This window comes from Somniosus microcephalus, unplaced genomic scaffold, assembly GCF_052327205.1.
Source record: "Somniosus microcephalus isolate GS21.2 unplaced genomic scaffold, FLI_Smic_1.0 unresolved_chr7, whole genome shotgun sequence".
NCBI classification, from domain to species: Eukaryota; Metazoa; Chordata; class Chondrichthyes; order Squaliformes; family Somniosidae; genus Somniosus; species Somniosus microcephalus.
Window position 1 is genome coordinate 3767338 of NW_028225185.1, and position 24513 is coordinate 3791850.

Genomic DNA, 24513 nt, shown 5'->3' on the forward strand with positions numbered 1-24513 from the left:
TCCAGCCGCAGGAGCCGGCGAGCGGATCGCGCGGGGTCTCCTCCAGCCGCAGGAGCCGGCGAGCGGATCGCGCGGGGGTCTCCTCCAGCGGCAGGAGCTGGCGAGCGGATCGCGCGGGGTCTCCTCCAGCCGCAGGAGCCGGCGAGCGGATCGCGCGGGGGTCTCCTCCAGCGGCAGGAGCTGGCGAGCGGATCGCGCGGGGTCTCCTCCAGCCGCAGGAGCCGGCGAGCGGATCGCGCGGGGGTCTCCTCCAGCGGCAGGAGCTGGCGAGCGGATCGCGCGGGGTCTCCTCCAGCCGCAGGAGCCGGCGAGCGGATCGCGCGGGGTCTCCTCCAGCCGCAGGAGCCGGCGAGCAGATCGCGCGGGGGTCTCCTCCAGCGGCAGGAGCTGGCGAGCGGATCGCGCGGGGTCTCCTCCAGCCGCAGGAGCCGGCGAGCGGATCGCGCGGGGGTCTCCTCCAGCGGCAGGAGCTGGCGAGCGGATCGCGCGGGGGTCTCCTCCAGCCGCAGGAGCCGGCGAGCGGATCGCGCGGGGTCTCCTCCCGCGGCAGGAGCTGGCGAGCGGCCAGCGCGGCGTCTCCTCCAGCGGCAGGAGCTGGCGAGCGGCTCGCGCAATTGATGCCAGGAAGAGGCAACAAGTCAAACACTTCAAATTGGTCTTCACAAACCAGCCAAAACGTCCACAGCCAGGAAAGAAATAATTCTGTCTCAGTGTAAAGTTCTAAATCAATTGGGCAGGCATGCTTCTGTTTAACTCTTGCCAAATTCTCCCCTTCAGCTCCCGGCAGCATCAACTCCTTACTGCAGGCGGTTCCATGGTGCTGGCTACCCTCTTGTCCCTTGCCCCTTGCTCAGCCAGGCCGTTATTCCTGTGAGCTTTGACAGGCACCGTCAGCAGGCTATTCCACAGCAAAGGGACACCCCAGTGGATCCTGATCCCGCCCTCGTACAATGACCACCTGTGCACTTCCAGCAAAGTCTCCAACTAGCAGCGGAGAATGGGATTGGCTGAATTTTCCCCCCCACCTTCTCTAACCCAGAGCTGCTGAAGTCAGACAAAGTTTCTTTACGCAGAGGGTGGATATAAAGAGAAATTATGTGACGAGAGCCATTGTTGAAGCGGTCATGTCAACTGCACGTGAAAAGGGAAATACTGAGGAGGAAGCAGGAAAGTCGGACTACATTGGGTAGCTCTTGTGGACAGAGAGTGATTGAGATTGCAGTGGCTCTGTTGCCTACTGAAAGGGTACTGAGCGTGGTGCATGTGCCTTCTGTGAAAGGTTCACTGGCTGCCATTGCAACTCAAGTGTTCAAACTGCTTCAAGTTGCACGGTGCGTACTAGACCAATGACATACATATCATGATCAGCGTGGAAATACAGGCACCAGTCAGGATCATGGTCACAATAAATTAAACTACTGTGCTTATGGCCAAGGGTTTCAAATGTAGGTTGATGAGCTCTTGACATGCTTTCAATACTTTCTCGATGCAAGAATTTTAATCTATGGGGGATTAATAGCATTCAGGTTTGAGGCAAATCTTGTTCTACAACCTTCATTTAAGCTTTTGAAGACAAGCAGCATTTGTGAACATTTTACAACAAAAAAAATGTGCTTAACAGAACGGTGCCGGGGATGAGGGGCTTCAGTTACATGGAGAGATTGGAGAAGCTGGGGTTGCTCTCCTCAGAGGAGAGAAGGTTAAGGGGAGATTTGATAGAGGTGTTCAAAATCATGAGGGGTTTTAATCGAGTAAATAAGGAGAAATGGTTTCCAGTGGCAGGAGGGTTGGTAACCAGAGGGCACAGATTGAAAGAACCAGAGGTGACGTGAGGAAACATTTTATTTTTACAGTGAGTTGTTGTGATCTGGAACGCGCTGCCTGAAAGGGCGGTGGATGCAGATTCAATAGTGACTTTCAAAAGGAAATCGGATAAATACTTGAAAAGGAAAAAAATTACAGGGTTCTAGGGAAAGAGCAGCGGGGGGGGGGGGGGGGGGGGGAAACATAGAAGATAGGAGCAGGAGTCGGCCATTCGGCCCCTCCAGCCTGCTCCGCCATTCAATGCGATCATGGCTGATCATCCAAACTCAGTACCCTGTCCCTGCCTTCTCCCCATATCCCTTGATCCCTTTAGCCTTAAGAAATATATCCAACTCCTTCTTGAATATATTTAATGAATTGGCCTCTACTGCCTTCTGTGGCAGAGAATTCCACAGGTTCACCACTCTCTGGGTGAAGAAATTCCTCATCTCGGTCCTAAATGGCCTACCCCTTTTATCCTTAGACTGTGACCCCTGGTTCTGGAGTGGGACTAATCGGAGAGCTCTTTCAAAGAGCCGGCACAGGCACGATGGGCCGAATGGCCTCCTCCTGTGCTGTATCATTCTATGATTCAAAGAATAATATAACGGAAGTACTGCTCCCCGTTTCATAATGTATTCTCCCACCTCCCCGCCCACCCCCCAAAAAATGTCCCCATAAAATATAAACACAATGGCTTATTACAGAAAGGGCATCCGAAACGGCCAATACTAGAGCGTGCGATGCACTGTGTTACAATCAAAACTACATGATAGCAGAGGGAATGTCAGTGCTGGGTACTGTAATTTCATATGACAATACATTTAAAAAGTTTTATAAAATGTATTTTAAAAAAAAGGTCAGAGCAATCATAAGACGAGTTTGAAATTCTCCTGTGCTGTGCATCAGGGAAGAATACTGCCACTGTTGTCTTTCAGCATCTATAATGATTTAGATGTGGAAGCAGGGATGCTAAAAATAGCTGTAATATTGCTGGTGACTGCACTAACCATCTGTCCTATAGCAGCCACGTCTTATTTGTCCTCTTGCTTACGGCTGTTAAACAGAGCTCAGGGTACAGAAAGGCCATTTGATCGCCTACATACTCCATCACAGGTACCGTGCCACCCCCCCCAAAAAAAAAAAACAATCTTCAGCGAATTAAGGGCCGTGCTTTATCTCACAGAAAGAGGGAGAAAGCACCGAAATGGTGGCAACAGCTTGGGCCAGCTCTAAACAACAGCATCAGCACGAAATGGAGGCAAATAATACAGGCAGACTGGTTCCAACACTAACAGCATATCTGGTGAGTTCGGAGGGAATGAAAGCTGAATGAGAAAATCCCTCCAGGGAAAGTTAGAGTGTAAAAATGCCATTTGACATTTGGTTGCTGTCGGGCACCCTGCAGTTAGTCTGTTTGCAATCCCCCAGTTTAGGGAAATGCTGACCTCTCTGGGTTGTCTGGACTTCCATTTTCAGCTCACGTATGGACCCTAAAAGATTAACAGCCCCGTAATAAAGCGACTCAAACATTAGGAATAGCTTTACTACTGCAAACTAAACATCTCAAATACAATTTGAGATAAAATTTTAAAAAACAAATACGTTACTGTGTTCACCTGGTCGTCTCTTTACCTTTCTGCAACTTGAACTTTTACGAATACATTTCCCAACTCTTCCAATATGCTGCACTCAGATTCTATCCCATACAAAGCTGGTGCATCATCCTGTCCTGGAATCTCAATTGGCACCCACGGCTCCAGTGCATCGATTTCAAAAGCTTCACCCTCCATGCCTCATCTCCACAAACTCCTCCAGCCCTGCATCCCAGCTCCAATCCTCCGCTCTTTTAAAGCCTGTACTACTTTGTCCTGCTCCCCACTCCAGCACTGGTGGCCGAGCCTTCAGGCACCATGGCCATGTAGCCAGGAGTTCACTTCATGAAGCCCTCAACCTTGCTGCATTTCGTACCACTTTCAAATACTCCCTTCAAAAAGGGTTGGTCACCTCCCAAAGCTTTGACTAACTCTTGCTCAGTCAGGGTCCAATCTGCCCTTCTCTTGAAATGCCCTGGAACGAACTTGCTATGGTAAAGCTGCCATAGAAATGTAGGTTGTTGGCGTTGCATTCGGCTCATTAAATCTTTTCTTTCAAGTGCAAAGCAATCTCTACCGTTAATTCTTCTGTGTCCCTATTCTCAACATCCATGTTGGAGATTATTTTTAGAAAAAAATGTCAACAAAAAGGGTTGAGAGGCTGGTTTTCCAGCCCATTGAAAGCAGAGTCTCCAAAGACTGACTTACAAGCATCCAGGTCAACCTTTGATGTGGAAAAACTCTAACCAAGCCTGAAAAGGATGCTGCTGAGGGGTACATCTGCTGCCGGGCCCCATAGGTCATCTTGACAAGAAGTCTTCGGAGGCAGAACTTTATCAAGTGACCTCTGAAAACCATCAATAATGTCCACTAGATAATCCATATCCACCACATTCAGTTTGCTCTTTAAAGAACTCCAGTTCGTTTATTAAACATGGCCCATTGCCGACAGAACACACTGCACTCCTAAAAAGAGTAACGTGCTGTATGAAGTGCCTCGAGACATTCTGCCAAGATAAGGTGCTACATAACTAAGCATTTCAATTCTTCTAAACCATGTCAACAACCCTTTATGGTCCACAACTCCTCCATTCATGCCCGACTCTTCCCGTCGACACCAGGACCACTTTATCCTGCCTCTAGTTACATAGAAACATAGAAGATAGGAGGAGTCGGCCATTCGGCCCCTTGAGCCCGCTCCGCCATTTAATGAGGTCATGGCTGATCATCCAAATTCAGTACCCTGTCCCTGCCTTCTCCCCATATCCCTTTAGCCGTAAGAAATATATCCAACTCCTTCAATATATTTAACAAATTGGCCTCTACTGCCTTCTGCGGTAGAGAATAGTTGACAGATGCAGACCCGGGGTTGCATTTCCACAGGGCCTCCCCAATCTCCCCTCTCAAATTTTGCGGGAAAAAAAGGGACAAACAAAGTCCCCAGGTTCCTGTCAATCTTCCGACAGAGTTACGATGGGAGATCGGAAGAACCCCCCTGCAGAAATTACTGCCATCTGTATTTAGAGGCGTGCTTAAAAAAAAATTAGCCAGAGTCTCGCCTGTTTCCTCACTTATTACCTTGAGGATTGCAGGACGCACTGATCAGGCTCAGGTACCTCAGACATGCTTTACTGACCTCTGAATATTTCATTGCAGAGGGGGGGGAAATTTCAAAGGGCCATGGTCCAGCTCGTAAAATACCAAAAGGCTATAGGACCAGTGGAATGAACCGAAATGCCTTAAATGGAAGCTTACTATTTCCATACCTCTCTATGGGCCTCTGGTGATAGAAACAGTAACAGTTCATATAAAGGCAGAAGCAATATAATTTCAGTAACATTTCAGTTGTAGGTTTTGTTAAGGTTCACATAATAGTCAGAAATCTGAGTGTATTTTATTAGGAATGAGTTTAATTTAAAGTGTAATTTGCCCAGATTCCACGGACGTGCCTTGTGTAAGGAAGCCACAATCTTACAGCACCCAAATTTCATGTGTTGCCCAAGTCACAATAGAGGCCATTTTTGCGATTATTCTTTTTGCGGCACCTTCCCACACCAGTCCTTTTCTGCTCGTTTTCGACCTTCCTCTCTCGAAAGGTGCGAACTCTCGCTTGGGGTACCATTCCACAGGTGCAGCTATCTGGCACCTTGCCCGTGTGGACATTCATGTGCAAGAGTATTTGCTCGACAGGTGAGTGAACAGACCCCAAAAGATACGATAGCTGAGCCCCTTTCTGTCTTTTAAAAAAAAAAAATCATTCCTGGGATGTGGGCGACGCTGGCGAGGCTGGCATTTATTGCCCATCCCTAGTTGCCCCTCGAGAAGGTGGTGGTGAGCCACCTTCTTGAACTGCTGCAGTCTGTGTGGCGAGGGTACTCCCACAGTGAACATCTACAAGTGCACTCCAAGCAAGGATTGTTGAATAGCAAGAATCCTAGCCGATTTTCCTCTCCCTGTACCAGGGTCACAGAGACCAGCTATAGCAACCTTGCTGTTGCCCAGGTGAATCAGCTAACTCACTACAGATCGGTGATTGAACCCAGGGCCCTGCACCTCGCTATGGATCAGCTGAACCACTGGAGGGTCCATAACCATCTTTGTTAAGTCTCTACACTATTGCACAGAGTGGGATCTTAACCATCTCAATAAACCAATGCTTGCTTTCCCCCGAATGCTGTTGCTCGAAGGATAGTTATTTTGATCCTTGTGCAGGAAGGATAACAAGTTTATCTAAGAGTGCATTACACAGCAGAAGTTAAAGTGGAATAAACAGCACATGACAGAGTACACAATGAACCAAAAAGGTACGTCACTTAGAGCTACTTATAGATCACAAGAAAATACACAGAAATGCCAAGCATTCACTGCTACCAAATACTGATTAATGGAGAATAAATAAACACAGGAACTGATTCCTTGCACTTGCTTTACTGAAACTGGATTCCTAAACCCAACAGCTCATTCCGGACCGATATTTCCACGTTCCCAATCAGGGTATTTATACGATGAAAGCACCTCCCAAACCCGCCACCTCTTCCCATGCGCCTGCTGCCCTTGTCCTTCTAGGGGGAACACCACCACCTCCAAGTTCCCCTCCAAGTCACACACACCATCCTGACTTGGAAATATATCGGCCGTTCCTTCATCGTCGCTGGGTCAAAATCCTGGAACTCCCTCCCTAACAGCACTGTGGGAGCACCTTCACCACACGGACTGCAGCGGTTCAAGGCGGCGGCTCACCACCACCTTCTCAAGGGGCAACGAGGGATGGGCAATAAATGCCGGCCTTGCCAGCGATGCCCACATCCCATAAACAAATTTTTAAAATGGAACTAACAGAAGGGGAACTACATACCCATAATATTAAAGCACCTTAAAATATACTTAATTATTTTAAAATTACAAATTAAAAACTAACAAAATGCTGTGATCCCACAGTTTTTCCACAGCAGAAACACTATTGCTCTAGTATGGGAAGCCAGACTCAATTCAAGAGCATTTCAGTGTGTGGCCAACCGCACTGCGTGATAACAATGGGCTGAAATGTGCCACAGTGAGAATCTCAGAAAACAACGGCACAATTTGAGGACAATACTTTCATGCATATATGGTCAACAACACAAGATTGTTTTGATCTGTTAAACACCCCAAGATTAGTCCTCACAAGGTGCTCCACCCCCACTGCATATATTGCCCCCGTCACAAAATGTTTCCCATCGCTGAAGCATGAAAGAATTCTGACCCACCAGGTGTCTCAGCTGCATAGAAAAGCCATCACAATGTTCAACAGTCCCCGACCAAGCTATTGAGAAGTCTACACATGCAGAATTTCTGTGCCCGATACAGAGTGCACACTTTTCCCCCCACCCCCCCATCCCACTTCCTTACAATCCAGAAAGTTTAGGCACAGGTTGGCAGAGCTGAAATAGGGAATCTGCTCTCCCAGGGTGTGCAAGGGCACTGTTGGCATTTAACCAACTAAAACCAAACAACTTACTGGTACAAAGCACTGGTAAGCTTCCTGCTTCTTGTCTGGTTGGGGCGCTGGCTTACGGGGCTATGTGGAGCAGACAAGAATGAACCCCAGCACCGAGTGACACGTATACACCCCCCCCCCCCCAGATTCCATTATTGAGCCAGATTGGTCAATAATCAGCAGGGTCTTGGAATACTGAAGACATATCTGGTTCAAAGATTGGATTATCAATTGGACAGAGGGTTGACTTCGTTCTGAATCTCCATCTCCACAAACGTCACTGTGTGGCTACCTCAACCCAACTCATCAACACCCCCGGAGGGCAGTTACTTGTTGGTCATCAGCCAACGGGCAAGCCTGGGTTTGAGTCCTCACTGAATGGGCATCGAAGAACTGGCTACCGCTTGTAATTAACAGACAACTGATCTTAAACACCAGGGTACACCAAAATCAACCACGTTACGTTACGCCGCTTGTTGTATTTTGATGGATTATCCAAACAGGTGCTCTTGCTGAATAACCGTCAAACCAAAAAGGAGCCCAAGATATATTATAGATATATCTCAGTCCGCTAACTATTAGTGGGAGCAGAAATACCAAATTTCAGATTTTAGGGGTCAATGTTGCACAAAAGATTTAGAAACTGTCGTTAATTCCAACGGTGGCATCTTGAGATGAATAAATATGAAATGCTTTCCAAGTTCCAGCAGCACCAGTGTGAAGAGCAAGAGGCTTCACTGCCGGCTCCTCCATCGGTACGACAGGCTTTCGGCACATTTTAGAAGTCAGGGCCACTTTCGCTCCCCTCCTTCCCAGTCGCTCTTTCAAACAGAGCGTCTTTAAACCAAGTGCCATGACAAACGGCAATTAAAAGGAAACCACTGATCTGTGGGAGGAAACCGCAATCATTGTGTGGCAGAGAGCTTCCCTCCCGTACAGACACTTGCTCACACATCAAGTGCAAGATAGCAGCTGCGAGCAACCGATAGGGTAATGGGGGCTATTTCTGGCTATTTAAAAGAGATACCATTCATTTCGTAATTGGCAGGGTTTCCTTCAGTAGATAATTGCAGAGACTTGCTCCCCAACATTCTCTGCATGCTCCTGCTGCGGTCTTGCAATCCAATGCTTCAAATAAAACAAGTCTCGTTCATAATTGTGACCGCAACAGTTACATCACTGCACCGAGGAGCTTTGCCTGTTGGGTTTTTAACATGGGGGAGGGGGTGCGGGGAGGAAACCCGCACATTATGTTGTTAAATAACCTCAAGCCCCAACCGATTTTCAAATTCTTCTTCGCGTGCTCACTCGCGACCGCCTTTTGGTTTTACACAGCCCGATGGGCAAGTGGCTGCAAAACATATCGGCCTAGAAATTCGTCGCGGGTGGTATCGGCTCGGCCTGACATTCAGTTCTGCTGACTGCAGTGGAATTGACTATCCGGCACTGCGCAGAACGGCCAGCCGGTCCGGTCCGGTCCCGCTCAAAGACGATGTCTAGCCCAACATGAACAAGCCTGGATACTGCCACAGAATCTGGCCATCTAGGCCACACGCTTCTCTTCGCAAAAACAATCCGTGTTGCCTTAACTAAGTATTGCAGGCACGAGAAAAAGATTTAACTGAACAATTTTTGATGGAGGAAAATACAAAAAATATCACCTTAAGAAAATTGATGCCCCAGATGATCACAAAAGAACTATTTAAGAAGACTGAAATATTATAAAAAGCAAACTGTTAACGACAACTCTTACAACTACACCACAGCTCCAAGACACGCCAGGTCGGAAAGGAACGAGAGGCTGGCCAAGAGGGAGCTTGTGAAGACTGAACTGTCTAAGGAGAAGGAAGACACCCACCTAAAGTAACTAACAGGCAATCCTTTCTCACTCTTACATGCTCCACCTACATTCAGTCAGCACTCTTGCAAGAAAGCAGATGACACATCCATGCAACACTGCCATACCAGCAGGACTGGGAACAGAGTCCGACCTGTCGATATAGCAAAGCACCGTCAGATTGTCGGTCCATACTTTCAGAGCACTACTGTGCACTTGGCCCATGAAGTTGTTCATTACCAGCCAAAGCTCTCGGAGCTCATGTCTATTTATGTGCCAGGAGTTGCGGGGAGGATGCCATACTCCATGTGGCCCAGCTCTCACTGACGCTAGTGCTAGAAGAGGGGGGGGGGGGGGGCGGTAGCGACAGCACTCTGCGCTAAAGACACGGAACACACTTTGATCCAGTGGCACGACAGCAAAAGCACACAAAGGGTGGAAGGAAAAGGAGAATTCCCCCAAAGGTTCGGGCGCAGCACATATTCCAGTTTCCATTCACAAAACAACCAGGAGACACAACCTCGGGCCAGACCGGAAGCTCCCTGACCATCACCCGGAGCAGGCACGAGGAAATTGTCCAGGTCATTTGTTCACGCCCTAATTACAGTTTTTGAGGATGTAACTGGTAGAATAGATAAGGGAGAACCAGTGGGTGTGGTGTATTTGGATTTTCAGAAGACTTCCAATAAGGTCCCACATAAGAGATTAGTGTGTAAAGTTGAAGCACATGGGATTGGGGGTAAGGTATTGACTTGGATAGAGAACTGGTTAGCAGACAGGAAGCAAAGAGTTGGAATAAATGGGTCTTTTTCCGAGTGGCAGGCAGTGACTAGTGGGGTACCACAAGGATCGGTCCTAGGACCCCAGTTATTCCCGGGGACCCACACTAGGAAGTCTGGATGTGCAGCGAGAACGAGTCTGGATTGACTGCCGCTTTTCACAGTCAAAACTGTCTGTTGAGGTTGAAGAATGGCCACTGGAGTAAGGTACCAGAGGACTGCCAGAGCCCGTGGAACTGTACCCCAGCACCTTCAAAGGAAGGGGAGGAAAATCACTAACAACTGTTAGAAACTTCACCAGGCCATTCCAAATGCCTTTTTTTTTTTATATAAAAGGGTTGTTCAAACAGGAATCCAGATCTGAAGCAGCCCAAGTAATCTTGCACCACTCCCAACCATTTCTGCCCACTACTTGTGCAAACACAGGTCAACCTGGGTCAGCTGTGGCTCAGTGGGTAGCACTCTCGCCTGAGTCAAGGTTGTGGGTACAAGTCCCACTCCAGGGACTTGAGCACAAAAATCTAGGCTGACGCTACCAGTGCAGTACTGAGGGAGCGCCGCACCGTCGGAGGGGCGGTACTGAGGGAGCGCCGCACCGTCGGAGGGGCGGTACTGAGGGAGCGCCGCACCGTCGGAGGGGCGGTACTGAGGGAGCGCCGCACCGTCGGAGGGGCGGTACTGAGGGAGCGCCGCACCGTCGGAGGGGCGGTACTGAGGGAGCGCCGCACCGTCGGAGGGGCGGTACTGAGGGAGCGCCGCATCGTCGGAGGGGCGGTACTGAGGGAGCGCCGCACCGTCGGAGGGGCGGTACTGAGGGAGCGCCGCACCGTCGGAGGGGCGGTACTGAGGGAGCGCCGCACCGTCGGAGGGGCGGTACTGAGGGAGCGCCGCACCGTCGGAGGGGCGGTACTGAGGGAGCGCCGCACCATCGGAGGGGCGGTACTGAGGGAGCGCCGCACCGTCGGAGGGGCGGTACTGAGGGAGCGCCGCACAGTCGGAGGGGCGGTACTGAGGGAGCGCCGCACCGTCGGAGGGGCGGTACTGAGGGAGGGCTTTGGGACATCCGGTGGTCCTGGAAGGCGCTGGAGAAATGCAAGTCTTTCTTTCTAGTGTCTCATCCTCCAACATTGATCCAGTTACAAAGGAATTTTCTGGGTGTACCTGTGTAACAGCCAGTCAAAAAGCAGCTCAATCATTTCCAGTGTCTGTCATTTAAGCACACACTACCATCGAGGGAATCAGCAAACCAATATCACTAATGAGTCATCTGTCTATCCACACTAAACACCATATTAACTAGATTCTATCTGTCAAGTGGGGGCAATCCCACAGGAAACTGGTCCAAGAAAGACCAGTGCTAACAGCCGACCCTTCATACGCCCTTGAATAATTACATTTCAAAAGCAATTTATTTTCTTGTAAAGATGCACTGAAAACCACTTCCTTCACTACAGGCAGTTGGGATTGAAAGGAACACTACTGCACTAGACGGAGATCACAACGTTTAAGCAATCGGCTAATTACAGCGAAATTCCAACTGGCACCTACCACGGTTTTGTCCTGAGCCGTATTCAGCATATGGGCGCCGATACGCTGTAGGGGGGAGTAAACTGGATGCTGTGCAACACCAAAACCCTTTCCAGCGACAGACCATAACCAGCAGCACTCCACCCTCATGCTCAAAATGCCCTGCCGACAACACAAGTTTGGAGTGACAGGATCTAGAATTGTATTGCCGAGCGCTTCTCACAATTCAAGTGGACAGAGCACAAAAATGCCACAAATCCAGGATTATTCTTCACTGAAATCCTACCGTTAACAATAGTCCTACTGCACAGCTGCTTTAAAATGCCACGCGCCCACCATTACATTTGATTGAAATCCCAGAGACAGAACGACACTTGCCCAGTTGCCTTGTGCTTCGAGTGGCCGCAAGCTCCCATACATTGGTCATCTACCCGCAACTCAAATTATTTTAGGAATAAATTCCCACTTTGTAGGAATGATTACATTCAAATCATTGGATAATTCAATTCAGTACAGTACAAAAAAAATGACTCAATTATCCGGAGTAGTCTGTAGTGGATAACAGCTGCTGGTGATGTAGCTGCAAGGGATTTTACGATACCGCTCGATCAACATTCATCATATTCCCCAATATTATAAAGAAATAGATAGATATATTAATCTACTTTACAGCCAATAATGAACATGGTGATTGTGGTTTAGAAATGAAATACCAAAACCAAAACTGTGGAGGCTCAGTCGTTGAGTATATTCAAGGCTGAGATCGATAGATTTTTGGACTCTCGGGGAATCGAGGGATATGGGGATCGGGCTGGAAAGTGGAGTCGAGGTCGATGATCAGCCCTGATCTTATTGAATGTCAGAGCAGGCTCGAGGGGCCGAATGGCCGACTCCTGCTCCTAATTCTTATGGTATTTCACACGAGAATTCCCTATTCCTGCAGACATAATACATGCGGACAGCACAGACAATCCAGAGGAGACCACAGAGAGAAGGCAGAAAGCCCAGTTCTCCTTTTGGAATTAGCAGTCCCAATAGACACAGCTTCTCGACCAGCTGAAAACAGACATTGGTGGTGGCCTGGAAGCATCCTCCTTGGCCAAAGAATGGTGTGTGCCAAGTGGAACTTAAAGGGTCAACAACTTTTTTTAAATGAGAAGATTTCTTGCAGTATTTGTTTTCCAATGCTGCATTTAGTATCTCCAAGTAGTGGATCGTCATGACAAACACTTTGGCATTGCTTCAAATATATTCTCCTGGCGGAATTCAAGGATTACGAAATGATGAGCTCTGTGTCAGATGGTTAAAACTAAATTTCACTTCAATTTATATGCAGTTTACCAATTACTCAACACATCACAAATATTTTAAAATAACAGTAAATAAATGAGCTCAGAATGAAGTGATCTGGTTTTCAGTGAGATGAGAAGTGCGAGATAATCAATCCCCACCAATTCTACAACAGAGGGGGCATCGGACAGGATAAACAGTGACTGGCAGCGCACTGACTGCATCTCAAGGGGTTTGCTGGCGAACTTCATGATTGTGAAATAGCACAGTCTGGCCATTGTGTCGAGGTTCGGTCGCAATGGCCACACCAATAGCACTTCCCCAGAACCGTGAAGAAAGCCACTTTCATCAGTCACAAAATTCTCCTCTCAACTAATACCGTCAAAAAAAGTTAACTGCATCAGCCATCTGACAGAATCGGAGAAAGTACAGCACACAAGGAGGCCGTTTGACCCATCACGCCTGTGCTATTGATCGCTATTCAAGTGAAGCCATCTACTTTAAACCCTATAACCCTATCCTTTTTGTATTCTTCCTCTTAAAATGCTCATCCCGTTCCCGTTTAAATGATGTTGCAGTCTCCATCTTAATTAGTACATGTGGTAAACATTCCATGTTTAGTAACATGCTGTGTGGAAACATCTCTTCAACTTGACCATTTGTACTTCTAGCAGTAATCTGGAGTCTGTTGAAGAGAACAATCAACAAAATCAATCTTTCATTATTTACTCTCTCAAATCGGGTGTCCAGAACAGCACACAATGCTCCAACTTTAGTCCAACCATTATTTTGCACAAATTCAACATCACTTCCGTGCTTTTACATTCAATGTATAAAATCTAGAAAACTATTTGCTGCCTTATAGCCTTTGCTGCCTGCACTCCCTCCATTAAAGAACTATGTATTAGCACATAAGAATTAGGAGCAGAAGTCGGCCTTCGAGCCTGTGCCGCCATGCAATAAGACCATGGCTGATCAACTCCACTTTACCGCCCGATCCCCATAATCTCTCGATTCCCCTGGAGTCCAAAAAATCTAGCCATCTCAGCCTTGAATATACTCAACGATTCGGCATCCGCAGCCTTTTCACAGAATCACAGAAACCCCCACAGTGCAGATAAAGGCCATTTCGGCCCATCGAGCCTGCACTGACACATATCCCACCCGATCCCCGTAACCCCATGTATTTAATCCCCCTAACACTAAGGGTCAATTTATCATAGCCAATCAACCTAACCCGCACATCTTTGGACTGTGGGAGGAAACCGGAGCACCCGGAGAAAACCCACGCAAACACGGGGAGAATGTGCAAACTCCACACAGACAGTCACCCGAGGCCGGATTCGAACCCGGGTCCCTGGCGCTGTGAGGCAACAGTGCTAACCACTATGCCACCGTGCACCGTGAGGTAGAGAATGCCAAAGATTCACAACCCTCTGATCTCACAATTACTCCACTCCCATACCATTTAAAATATACTTCCTGACGTAAGAAAACTACTAGGCACTCGGTCTAAGCGTGAAACAAAGCTTTAATCAACTGTTTCACAACATGGAGGTCTAGTTGTGTCCTTCACTAGTTCCTGTTTAAGAATGTCCTGAGCAAGCCGGGCCCGTGCCCGAGTATTTATACTCTCCCTGGACAGCGCCGCCCGCAGGCCGCTCAGTATTATTTCCTAAGTCTCTTTTATGAATGACAAGATTCATGTCACTTCCTTTCACTGGTTTTCCACCCCCCCACCCCTCCCAAAATGCACTATTTCACTGGTCTCTGCACCAGCCATCTGTCTGCCCACTCCACCAACCAGTCCATGTCCTCCTGCAATCTCCTGCGTTCTTCCTCGCTCGCCATGCCCCCTAATTTGGCATCACCCGCAAACTTCAACAACATTCAGTTCATGCCGATATCCAAATCACTTCAATAAACTGTAAACAAGCAGCCCCGCCACAGATCCCTGATGCAAATCTCCACCCACATCATCTTTGCCCTCCAGCCATCTCTTTACCCAGGCGGCTATATCCCCTTTAACACCACGTACCTCTGTTTTAGAAACAAGTCTCTCATGCAGCATAGTAGCAAATGCATTCTGACAATCATTTTATGCAACAACCACCACATTTCCTTTTTCTATACACACGATAGTTTTCTCAAACATTCAATGTAATTAAACACGACCAGTTATTTATAAATCCATGCTGACTCTCCTTCAATCGTCCATGCCTTTCAAAATGCCAAACCATTTCATCCCACATTATGGGCTCTAGAAGTTAACCACACCGGAGCTCCCATTGCTGTTTGAAAGATGTTGCGAGTGCAGAATGGCTGCCATATCTGCCTAGATATCATATGTTGTGTGAAGCACTTTAAGCTGTTTTAATGATGTGCTAAAGCACTGTACAATGCAAGTAATTCTTCCTTACTGCAGGAAACTTTGGTTTATCCGGAGGTTAACTGTCCGGAATGCTCGAGCCACCGGCAAAAATCAGGAGCCGTTTCGTTCGGGTTTTTTTTCTTTTCGTTGCTTTTTTTTTCCACCAGTCAGGCTCTGCAAGGTCTCGCTGAAGCTGTTGCTAAGCTAGAGACGCTTGCAAGGTACGGCCAACTGTTTAGAAGCCGTTGCTAAGCAACAGGGTTTGTTGCCAGGTACGGAGCTCAAAATCTCCGTATGTTTCAACATTAGCGCTGGTTTGTCCGGCAGTTTTGATGGGACGGCAACAGCTCGGTCCCGTCGGTGCCGGATAGCACAAAGTTTCCCCCTTTATCCCCCTTGTTACAAGCACATAGAATCATTGAGCACAGGAGGCCATTCAACCCATCGCGCCTGTGCCGGCTCTTTGAAAGAGCTCTCTAATTCGTCCCACTCCCCTGCCCTACCCCCATAGCCCTGCAATATTATTTTTTAAGAACAGGGAAAAGTCTTTCAGCCCAGGGAACTCACTCATTTGTTATTGGAAATATATCAATCGGTCTCCTGAACCCATTTGGTTTCAAATGTTCTTCTTTGGGAAAGTATCCGGACATGAATCAGTCATTCGTGAAAGAAAGACTTATGAAATAATACTGAGCGGCCTGCGGGTGGCGCTGTCCAGGGAGAGTATAAATACTCGGGCACGGGCCCAGCTTGCGCAGGACATTCTTAACAGGAACTAGTGAAGGACACAACTAGACCTCCATGTTGTAAAACAGTTGATTAAAGCTTTGTTTAACGCTTAGACCAAATGCCGCGCAGTTTTCTTACGTCATATCCCATATCGCCATCGTCCTTTGTGTGAAAAAGTTCTGACTGAACTCCCCATTTGCTCATTTCTTCAGCATTTCCCCCTCTCCCAGGTTGTTAATGCACTGTGGTCTGGATCAACCCTGGAGGCTCCATCTCATTGCTACCCTCAGCACATTTCATTTTTTGGAGGGTTATGGAAAGCAGTAGGTACAACTCACACCGACAGATCTGCTGCTATTCAGTAGTATCAAGGGCAGCTATGGACTAGTCTTAAAAGAAAAGACAAACTGGTTGGGGTCATTGTTTAGCATGCTGCCACTTCAAACCGGGGACCTGGTTTCAGTCCAGTCGAGACGAGATGACGGCCTCTTTCCTCTGCTGACGAACGGCTCGATATCAAATCAGTCTACAGCTATTTCAACCCAATTCCTGGTTCACCGAGTCTACAATACAAAACTACTCGCAATAATTGAGAAAAAAAAAAATTGACAATTTCATTCCGAGACAACACAAGGACAGCTTCGCTGCTGTGGGAAATGGAAAAATTCCTGAGAGTTTTAACGCACATTCTGAAGCAGGGTAATGGGAACCTTACTCTGCACCTAGCTGTGTTCTACCTGTACTGGGAGTGCGTGAGCTGATACTGGAACCATCTCCAGCAGCGACATTCACCCTCAAGGATGTACAGAACCAAGACACTTCACAATTCAGGAGGTTTAAAGAAACAGTAATCTGGATACATCTTTATTTTGGAGCACAACTAACTGTCCTTAAGTGGTTAACATATATATGCAAATTACAACTGACTTTCTCCCCAAACCATTACTCCTCAAAGTATCCATAGCCTGTGCATCACTGTTGAATGTGCCTTACTCAGCAATAATATAAATATAGACTGACCCAGCCCTACCCCGCAAGGGCATTGAATCTGACCAAGGGCCAGGCCTTTCGCTTTTACTCGTGTGGTACAGTGTCCATCAAATTGCAACAGGCGTTTCTCTGAATCCCAGTGTCCCAGCTAAACAATCTCTGAATCCCAGAGTCCCAGTGAGCCAATCTCTGAATCCCAGTGTCCCAGCTAAACAATCTTGGAATCCCAGTGAGCCCAACTCGGAATCCCAGTGTCCCCAACTCAGAATCCCAGTGAGCCCAACTCTGAATCCCAGAGTCCCAGTGAGCCCAACTCTGAATCCCAGTGTCCCAGTGAGCCCAACTCTGAATCCCAGTGTCCCAGTGAGCCCAACTCTGAATCCCAGAGTCCCAGTGAGCCCAACTCTGAATCCCAGTGTCTCGGTGAATAACTCCAATTAAGTCAACAAGTCTTTCCTATAAAAAATTTTAAAAACGAATAGCATATTTTTTCCCCAAATCGTGTGTGTGCGGTTGTCTCCATCCAGCGAGCCTTCTACACATTTCAGACAGAAACACATTCTGAGCAAACCAATGATTGCGAATCAGTGTCAACCAGTTTAACACTATTACTGGAAAGGAGATAAGAAGCAAAACTGTGAATCCTGGAAGCCTGAAATAAATAAGAAAATGCAGGAAATACATAGCAGGCCCGTCAGGGTCTGAAAGAGAAAAGATAAGTTAATGTCTTGGGTCTTGGTACAAACCATTAACCTGCCTTCTCTCCGTCAGGTGCTTATGAACCTGCTGTGTTGTCTTTAACAAGTGAAAAACATAGCTTTCTATTTTAATGTAACTTCCAAAATTTAAATTAAAAAAAATTACTGAGAAAATCATATTTCAACTAAAAACGACAGGTAGCAATGTTGCTGCAGAGGGAATGCTACCTCTCCGTTTACAATGCCTTCAAATCTGAATGTCTGATCATGGTTTAATCCCAGGAAACACTACATAGGATTGGGCGAGACCATTATGACACTGTGGAGTGATCGCATTTTACAAAGTTAATTAAAAAAAGGACCAGATGGCTTGGTTTTACAGAGGTTGCAATGATATTACAGATAAACATCAAAATAGACTGGCGGTAGCATGACAAAATCGTTATATAGAAAAGCTCAGATGGAAATATTCTATATCTTCTTCAGGAATTAACATATCCTGAATAGCAGGGGACTGGACAACACCTGCACAAATGTGGGTGGCATCTGACTTTGGAGTAAAGCTGTTCAAGTTTAAACACTTTGGTTCCTGGTTGGGAATCCGTGGCGTAACTAAGACCGCCTATTTCCACCTCTGTAACTTTGCCCGTCTCTGCTCCTGCCTCAGCTCATCCGCTGCTGAAACCTTCATCCATGCCTTTGTTAGCTCCAGACTCCGGCTATTCCGACGCACTCCTGGCCGGCCTCCCACATTCCACCCTACGCAAAACTTGCCATCCAAAACTTGGCTGCCCGTGTCCTAACTCGCACCAAGTCCCGTTCGCCCATCACCCCCTGTGGCTCACTGACCTCCATTGGCTGCCGGTTAAGCAGCGCCTCGAATTCAACTTTCTCGTCCTTGTTTTCAAATCACTCCATGGCCTCGCCCCCTCCCGATGTGTGACCTCCTCCAGCCCCACAACCCCCGAGATCTCTGCGCTCCTCTAATTCTGCCCTCTTGAGCATCCCCGATTATAATCGCTTCACCATCGGTGGCCGTGCCTTCAGCGGCCTGGGCCCTAAACTCTGGAATTCCCTCCCTAAACCTCTCCGCCTCGCTACCTCTCTTTCCTCCTTTAAGATGCTCCTTAAAACCTACCTCTTTGACCTGTCCTAATATCTCATGTGGCTCGGAGTCAAATTTTGTTTGATAATCGCTCCTGTGAAGCGCCGTGGGACGTTTTACTATGTTAAAGGCGCTGTATAAATACAAGTTGTTGCTGTTGGTAGCGGACTGCCCTAAGATAGGAAGTTAAAAACAGGGAACTACTCTCTCAACCAATGAATGTCTGCAGCTAAACAAACTCAGGCAAAAATGATATTAAAAATAATCAAAAAACCTTATTACAAAGGCACGCCCCACAACACCTTATCGTATATTACTAGTGATACACTGCAAAGTGCAAACCTTACCCGTTTTTGCTCACTGTCTTCCTCTCTCTCCTCGGCGCTCTTCCCACTTTTTGCTATTTTAGTTCGCGAGTGCTTGATGGTTGTTTTAATAGCTGGCCGACAAACATAGTTTTCCAGGTTTTTGGGGGGTTTCTTAGTTCTCTTGGGCTGCATCCCAATTTTCAGTTTCAGGCTGCCTTCCGTAAAATTTGTCTCCTTGACAGAGAACTGCTGCTGGTCGGAGTTTGGCGGGTCAAGTTCCTGTCCCGAGTCAGCCGCTTTGCCCTCCTCCGGCTTCCAGTTCGTACCATCTTCTTCCTCCAAGGCACCCCCATCTAACTCTCCCTCTCTCCTGCCAACAACTTTGCTGTTGCAACTGGTCGGAGTATTCTTGCCAGTGTTCCCCTCTGCATCAATGCTCAAAGGCTGGTTCAAAGATCCTAACAGTGCATTTCTTTGTTCCATTATGCAACTTTCCCCCCCCCCACCCCCCCCCCTTACCAGTATTGGTAAGGATTGTTAAAAACAGCCACCTGTGTGTTCAGCTCGCTGCTCTCTGTAGCAGACACTGACACTACACAAGCTGCCTGGTTACTGCTCCCAGCTGAAACGCAGCATCACTGTCACTGTGAAAGAGAAAAGAAAAAAAGACAGTCAGCATTAACCGGGAATGACCTTCCCCATGGATTTTCCCCATCATTAACATCGAGTGGGCGCCAAGACCGAGGTGTAGCTTTTCCTGCCCCGGCTCCCATTCTTCACCCAGGGGAATCTTTTGCCTGGGACGCTTTCTCCGACTCTATGGGCCAAGTTGTCACCAGGTTTATTTAATATACATTGGTGTCAATGCTCTTTGGGGCACGGGGAGGGGGGAGAATTGCACTCCAGCCCATACACTTTCATGTCATGCCAAGAAACTTCTTGTGTGGTGCTCCTAATGGCTCCCACCACCAGTTTCAGCTGACCATGCTCTCCTTAAACACAACCCAAATTTGGGAGGAGAAAACCTAGATTTGTACCGGTGGTTGTTTTATGCAAATAGCTTTACGTGTGTTAAATGCAAAACTATATGCATAAAAAAGTTAGATACAAAACAGTTTGATAAAAAAAGGGCCAATTCCCAGTCCTGCAGCCTGAAGTTTACAAGCACCCTCTGACTGACTTCTGCAGTTACTACAGGAAACGTTGGTTTATCCGGAGGTTGCTCGAGCCACCGGCAAAAATCAGGAGCCGTTTCGTTAGATTTTTTTTCTTTTCGTTGCTTTTTTTTTCCACCAGCCAGGCTCTGCAAGGTCTCGCTGAAGCTGTTGCTAAGGTACAGAGACGCTTGCAAGGTACGGCCGACTGTTTAGAAGCCGTTGGGGTTTGTTGCCAGATACGGAGCTCAAAATCTCCGTACGTTTCAACATTAGCGCTGGTTTGTCCGGCAGTTTTGATGGGACGGCAACAGCTCGGTCCCGTCGGTGCCAGATAACACAAAGTTTCCTGTAAATAGCTCCAATTCCCTGGATTTGCCTACTTAGAGCACTGGCCTTAAAGACACAGGCCACATTAGCAATTAACTATCACAAGCATGCTCCAGTCCAGAAACTCCCCTGCAAGAAATGCCACAGGAGATCCACTAGTGATAAAAAAAATTCATTTACATTTTACCGACAGCTTAGTGAAACCCTCCCATCTACAGTGCAGCGGTGTGAAAAGTACAGGTGCTCATCACCATGCGCTTTACTCTAATCCTGCTAATAACAGTGCATATATAAACGGCTAATGAATTCTTTCGACAGCAAGGAGGGGCCATGGAATTATCCAAAAATCTAACTAGTGATGATTCAAAGTCAATCTTGGAGACGGGATAGAAGAGATAAATACTTTTTAAAAAGTTATCTGGAGAAGGCCACAAAAAAAGGTGGTCAGTTGCGTTGAGCGACTAGTACATGCGTAGGCTCATGGGGGCCTCTTTAAAAGCAATTTGGAGTGTACAGAATACATAAATACTCAAAAACTAAGTAAAACTCTGAATATTCATGTTCCCCTTTCTTGCCAACTCAAAGAACACCCCCTATTGCAGCAAGGGATAGTTTTAATTTTTACACACACACACTATTCATACGGCCTCTCCTTGCATCCTGTGGAAACTTTCATGTCCAAAAAGAAAACTATCCAATCAAATATCTTTTTCTGGTCACTTTTTAATGTATTAGATAGAAACTACTCAATGTACTCTAAATCAGATTATTCACCATGAAGTTCATCACCGTCTGCCCTCTTGGGGGGATGTAAAAGATCCCACGGCACTATTCAAAGTGTTCTACCCGGTCGGTGTCCTGGCCAATAATTATCCCTCAATCAACAACAATAAAACAGATGATCTGGTCATTATCTCATTACTGTTAGTGGGAGCTTGCTGTGCCCAAATTGGCTGCTGCGTTTCCTACATTACAACAGTGACTACACTTCAAAAAAAAGTACTTCATTGACTGTAAAGCGCTTTGGGAGGTGCAGAGGTTGCGAAAGGCGCTGTATAAATGCAAGACCCCTTTCTTTCCTTAAAAACCTGTTGGAAAAAAGCACGGCAACATAATCTCCTACTCAAGAGCCTTAGAATGAGCTATGTATGTTGGAAATGCGCTACAAGGATGGAGCACTTAATGAAGCACTCTTACGAATCACGACAGTAAAGTCACCCAAATACCATGAGGTGTGCGCAAATTGGCTGCTTACGTAATATTGAAAGCGCTTCAAAAATAATCCATTCATTGTCAAGCACTCTGGGACACTCTCGGGGTGTAATAAGGCATTATATAAATGCAGGTTCTTTTGTCTTAAGATATATTTATGTCGGTCATTGTTCAGAGGTTTCCAGTCGAAGGGATGTTTTCTTTTACTCTTGCTAGTTGGCACCATGGTTTTCTACTCCACTGACGGCCCAGTGGGTCATCGACCGCCCAGTGTGGGAGTGGGCCTTACAGACCACGCAGATCAGGCTCAATCACGATAACAAGTCAGCTGATCTTAACCAGGGCTGCAGTGGGGACGTTACAATAGCCTTTCGCGACCCTTGGCTGGGGAAAGCGAGGGGTTCCCCGTGCTTGAAAGTGCATGCGTGCGGGTATTGGTCAAGGACATTAGGATCTGTTACAATGCTCCACAGTGAAATAGCCTCATTAGCAATGTCCACACGTATAGAAAGGTGACTTGGGTAAGCCACCGATTGGTACGAACTCCAGCACAGGTCTTCAGAAAAGGAGGCAAAATTGGGGGGGGGCAGGGGCGGGGTTGTGCGCGCATCACAGAGGTACATTTTGAAAAAAGTGATGATGCTCGATCAAGACATAATGAGAACTCAGCTAAAAGGAAGGAAAAGGCTTTAAAACTCTTCTCTTAGTGAATGATATTCTGGTGTGTAAGATACAGTGCAAGGCCCCGCTGCAGATCTACCTCACACGAGCAGTCAGGCTGTCAGGGTTTGAAGAACTGCATGACGTTATGATGCAATACACTTTCAGCCTGTATAAATAAATTGAATAAATAAATAAAATTATAGATGTATTTCTTTCTGGCAACATAATTGGCTGTCAAAACACTGCCAACCTTCAGCTGACTAACAATAAATGTGGCAAGAAAGAAGATGAATATTCGTTCTTAACCCGGAGGCTCTTCTGATACAGTATACAATGCTCCACTGCAGCCATTAATGCAGTTACAACGTGCACGTGCAGGACGGGGCAGGGGACATGGAGGTGAGACAATGGAGGAACCACTTGTCCAGGATTAGTCTGCAACAAAGCATCCTGAATTTTAGAAATTTCACACACTGTCTGACAGTAGTCGCAATGCTGCAGTGCAAAATTTCTGCCGCTATATTCTCAGTCAGCCATCTGCAGATGACATCTCCCCATTAAGTCACAGTAAACAGCTATTGCAGTATTTCAGTTTACACTGCAGGACCCACGACCTTTGCGCTAACACCAGTCTGCAGATCCTGCCCCCCTTCCCAACGAAGGGAGCGCCAGGCATCAGACCCTGTTGAATATTCCATCCACCTCATATTACATTATCGCATTAGGATAATAACAAAACTGAACCCAGTAACCATGCGGCCACAGAAAGCAACCTGGAATGGTTACAGCACGGAAGGCGGCCATTCGGCCCGTCCCGACTCTCAGCTAGTCCCACTCCCCCACCCTTTCCCCGTAGCCCTGCAGATTTTTTTCTTTCAGGTACTTATCCAACTCCCTTTTGAAAGATAAGATCGAGTCTGCCTCCACCACCCTTTCAGGCAGTGCATGCCAGATCCTAACCACTCACCGCATAAAAAAGTTTTTTCTTACGTCACCTTTGCTTCTTTTGCCAATCACCTTAAATCTGTGTCCTCTGGTTCTCGACCCTTCCGCCAATGGGAACAGTTTCTCCCGATCTACTCTGTCCAGCCCTTCATGATTTTGAACACCTCTATCAAATCTCCTCTCAATCTTCCCTGCTCCAAGGAGAACAACCCCAGCTTCTCCAGTCTATCCACGTAACTGAAGTCCCTCATTCCTGGAACCATTCTCGTAAATCTTTTCTCCACCCTCTCTAAGAGGCCTTCACATCCTTCCTAAAGTGCGGTGCCCAGAATTGGACGCAGTACTCCAGTTGGGGCCAAACCAGTGTTTTATACAGGTCCATCATAATTTCCACACTTTTGAACACTATACCTTTATTCATGAAGCCCAGGATTCCATAAGCCTTTTTTTTTTTTAAACTGCTTTCTCAACCTGCCCTGCCACCTTCAATAATTTGTGCACATATACCCCCAGGTCTCTCTGTTCATGCACCCTTTAGGATTATACCATTTAGTTTATATTGCCTCTCCTCATTCTTTCTACCAAAATGTATCACTTCACACTTTTCTACGTTAAATTTCATGTGCCACGTGTCCGCCATTTCACCAGCCTGTCTATACTCTCCTAGAAGTCGTTTGTACATCAGCAATCTATGCATTTGTACAATCAGCACAAATAATGTATTACAGGGCCCAATTTTCAAAGCTATAGAAGGTAGTCGGCGGGTGAGTGAGGGACATTAAAAGTACTTGAGGAGTTCTGCATGGCTGTATAACTTTCCTTTTCAAGACAGCTGATGATTCCATTATTAAAATGTAGTGGTAATGTCACTGGGCCAGAAATCCAGAGGCCTGGACTAATGATCCAGAGACGGGAGTTCAAACCCCACCAGGGCAGCTGGGGAATTTAAATTCAGTGAATTAAATAAATCTGGAATAATTGCTAGTATCAGTAATGGTGACCATGAAACTATCGGATTGTCGTAAAAACCCATCAGTTCACGAATGTCCTTTAGGGAAGGAAATCTGCCGCCCTTACCCGGTCTGGCCGAAATGTGACTCCAGACCCACAGCAATGTGGTCGACTCTTAACTGCCCTCTGAAATGGCCCAGCAAGTCATTCAGTTGTAACTAACCGCTACGAAATCGGGCGGACCACCCGG

The 24513-nt window shown here is 47.1% G+C and overlaps 1 protein-coding gene across 1 annotated transcript in view; it reads right to left on the reverse strand.

Annotated features, from left to right (window-relative positions):
- ash1l (ash1 (absent, small, or homeotic)-like (Drosophila)) overlaps nucleotides 1–19517 on the reverse strand; it is a 255851-nt gene extending 236334 nt beyond the window's left edge. The window contains 1 exon segment of the mRNA XM_085978244.1: nucleotides 19048–19517. Coding sequence (XP_085834370.1) covers nucleotides 19048–19491 — 444 coding nt within the window. The 5' untranslated portion in view covers nucleotides 19492–19517.
- Nucleotides 19518–24513: the final 4996 nt, after the last annotated feature.